Source organism: Rhinolophus hipposideros, assembly GCF_964194185.1.
Source record: "Rhinolophus hipposideros genome assembly, chromosome: 10".
NCBI classification, from domain to species: domain Eukaryota; kingdom Metazoa; phylum Chordata; class Mammalia; order Chiroptera; family Rhinolophidae; genus Rhinolophus; species Rhinolophus hipposideros.
The window spans coordinates 49,548,291-49,551,566 of record NC_138056.1 but is presented as its reverse complement, the minus strand read 5'-3'; the positions used below and the strand labels follow the sequence as shown (position 1 = coordinate 49,551,566).

General features: G+C 52.4%; 1 protein-coding gene across 1 annotated transcript; it reads right to left on the bottom strand.

The window, feature by feature from the left end:
* Window positions 1–1,615: 1,615 nt before the first annotated feature.
* Window positions 1,616–2,519, bottom strand: GVQW3 (GVQW motif containing 3). The gene has a single exon (XM_081062562.1). The coding sequence runs from the start codon at window positions 2,379–2,381 to the stop codon at window positions 1,749–1,751; it is 633 nt and encodes a 210-aa protein (XP_080918688.1). The 5' UTR covers window positions 2,382–2,519; the 3' UTR covers window positions 1,616–1,748.
* Between the last annotated feature and the right edge of the window lie 757 nt (window positions 2,520–3,276).

The following is a 3,276-nucleotide window of genomic DNA, read 5'->3' as shown; positions in this document are numbered from 1 at the left end:
ATGGAGTGTCTAGAAATGGCTAAGTTGGTAGACGTCTGTAAGCTGTTGCTTGGTTTGAGTTTTCTTGCACAATTATCTTTCATTTGTGGGATAAGGTCTAGGTTTTGGGGTGCCTCAAAACTGACAGGTATTAGTGGGGAAACTGTAATTTTTTTGAAGGGGAAACTGTAAATTTTTTGAAAGAAGAGAACTAAAAATAACTATTGAATAATTAAGTGTTGGGCCTCTACCATCAACCAATATTGTTTACCAACTTATTAAATAATAGATGTGAAGTGTAAAAATCCTTGGGTGAATCTGACATTGGCGAATCCCATGAAATGCTATTACTAACCATTCCCCTCCCTGCACCTCCACCAGGCATTCTGAGATGTTCCCCGTCTATGTGGTAGTATTTGGAACTCACTTGGGAAAAGTTTCATTCCATAAATCCTGGCAGATCGGCAGGAAGAGATAAAGGAGTTTGAAGTCATAGAGATTGCTTTGGGGAGGGGTGTTGACGGAAATTTTGCAAATAAGTGGGTTATTATAACTTGTCCACAGACTCAGGGGAAAGCAATTTATAAACTGGCATAGAGTTGGAGGCAGAAGAAAGGAAGCAAATTACCCCAAATTGTTATCTTCTGCAACATTATTATCTTCATCTTTGTACATTGCTATTTCAGCCAAAAGTGCCATCACTTCCCTACTAATTCAGGTTTGAAGCTTCCTGCTGTTCCACCCGACTGGGAAGCTTTCCCTCATTTCCTAGCCCCTTGTCCCATCTTTCCTTATAGATCCAGTTCAAGAGCCACCTCATCCATGAAGTGCACCCAGCCCATGGTGATCTGGTTTCCTAACTTCTCACTGTCAGTTCTCATCAGTGTTCTAAAAACTGCAGGTGCTTCAAAAGCACTTGAAAATGTTGGCCTCAGTTATTAAAAACAAGGCTGCTGTGTGAGAATCAGCCCTTAGGCAGTAGACTCCCTTAAGGTAGGGTCTAGAGTATCACCTGGTCTTCCTACCCACACATCACATCCCGGCCTGGAGTCCCCTGGTTATATTTTCTAGGACCAGATCCTCCTCTTCCAGAAGAGGGGATACCCAAATGAGTGGGAGGTCCAAAGTACAGGCCGAGAATGAAATAAATCTAGGTCTTTTGTGAGGGATAGGTCTGTGAGCTCAGTGTGAGTGGCCCATCCAAGTTCTGAGGGGCTCCCACCGACTCATGTGTACTGGACTGGCGCTCAGCATCGCTCACGGTCAGCGTGCCACTGCCTTCTGTCCCGTACCTCAGACCCTGACTGTGAAGCAGGCCGGGACTGGAGGCCTTCTCTTGGGGTCCTCCCAGAAGAGTATGCCTCCGTGGGCACAGGGATATAGACTCCAGGAGATCTCGTTCCCACCTCTCACTGGTATGGTCCCGAGGCGGAATGTTGAGCACAAAGGAACAGGACGGCCACAACACAATAAGATCTGGGCAGTGAAGAGATCCAGAGGTGTTAAGCCAAAGAAATCAAGAACAAGCAAGAGCCAGAAGTCAACAGCCGAAAGTTCTTCAAAGTTGTGGAGAACAGCCAGGGAGATGACCCAACAGTCCAGTGAAGAGTAGGTAGAAGAGCCATGACACGTAGGCGAGGTGGTAGAGAAGACTGAAAATGTGCAGCCAATGAAGGTGCCGTGCAGCCAATGAAGGTGCCGTGCAGCCAATGAAGGTGCCGTGCAGCGAGGCCGCGTGGCAGCTCAGGTTCAGCCGTCTCCCAGTCCTTTCACCAGGGCGGGAACCAGTCCTGAGCTGCCCTGGTGGCAAGGCTCGCAGACGGCGATGGCTGCAGAAGCTGGCCGGTAGGATAGTGGAGTCTGGCAGGGGGCACAGGCAGGGGCATCTCCCCACCAGCTTCACACTGGAGGTGACTCCATGTTTCCGAACCTGTTACCTTTTTCTTCACACACAAGCTCTGTTTCCTAGTTTCTTTTGAAAGATCAGAACGGAAGTCAAGTTTCCGAGGTTTAGGGTCATCCTTCAAAATACCCGATGTAACGTGGGCAGAAATCTTCCTCATGTTCAAGTTTTCTTTCAGAATGAGTCTAACAGTTTCTTTATCTAACTTTAACTCTTCGGCCATCATCCTCACCGTTAACTGCCTGTTTGAACCAACTAAGGCCTTGACCTTCTGGATATTTTCATCTGTCCGGTGGGTAACTGGCCGGCCACTTCGGGCATCATCTCGAACATCCTCCCGCCCTTCTTTAAACCTTTTGTGCCAGTCAAACACTCTGGCCCTCGACATGACCTCATCTCCATACGCTTCTTTTAAAAGGTGGTGGGTCTCACTTGCAGACTTGTTCAACTTCACACAAAATTTGATACTAATCCTTTGTTCTAGATAGCGGTCACTCATTCTGGCACCTAACACAGGAACGTTAACGGGCCACGACAGTGAGGGGAAAGACAGAGGGACCGATCCCTACAGGGCTGCAGGTAGAATCACGCCGCTATTCTGCTTCTTTTCTGGAAACCTCGCCAGCAAAGAGTAACTGCTTTTCTGCGTTTTCGCCCCTCGGCTTCCAGGTGAGCCTGGGGAGGCCCGTTCCGAGAAGCGAATGGGGCAAACGAGTAGCTGCAAAGCTGGGAAAACGCAGTCTCCTGTAACCCACGTCTGCGTCCAACTCGTGCACGCAGACCTGCCGGGAGTGTACAAATCAGCTACCGAGGTCGTCTCGATTCTGCGGCCCTTAAAAAGTCTATGGCGATTTCTCCAACAGAGGCTTAAGCGGTGGCACCTTAAGCAAGCCAAGAGAGATGTACCAGTGATGTAACATGCAGGCTTGCCACAGACCTGCAGAAACCCTCGCACGCCAAACCTACCGGAGCGGCCGCTACGCGCCAGCTTTAGCGTCCCAGGAGACACGCCCGCATGCGCAGTTCCCTCCCCTCGCGGACTCGGCCTGCGCAGGCGCACAGTGGCCGCCCGCGCCAGGCCCCGCCTCCACCTCGCCACACCCAGGCAGGCGCGCTTCCGTGCGCGTGCCCGCCTGCGGAGAAGTCAGCGGAAAGGAAGGGGCGGGGGAGGAAGGCTGAGGGAAGAGAGGGCACCCCCGGGCGCCAGGGTGCATTGTGGGAAGGAGGCGGCAGCGTCCCGGGCGGGCGGGAGGTGCACCAGCGGCGGCGGCGGCGGTAAATCCTCCCGGCCACTCACAGCACTGTGGAGCCGAGTCCCCAGCTCGGCCTCGGACCGCGGCGCCCCTCCTGCCCCTCGCGGCTGCTCGCGCGGCCGCCCCTCCCCCCGGCGCGCC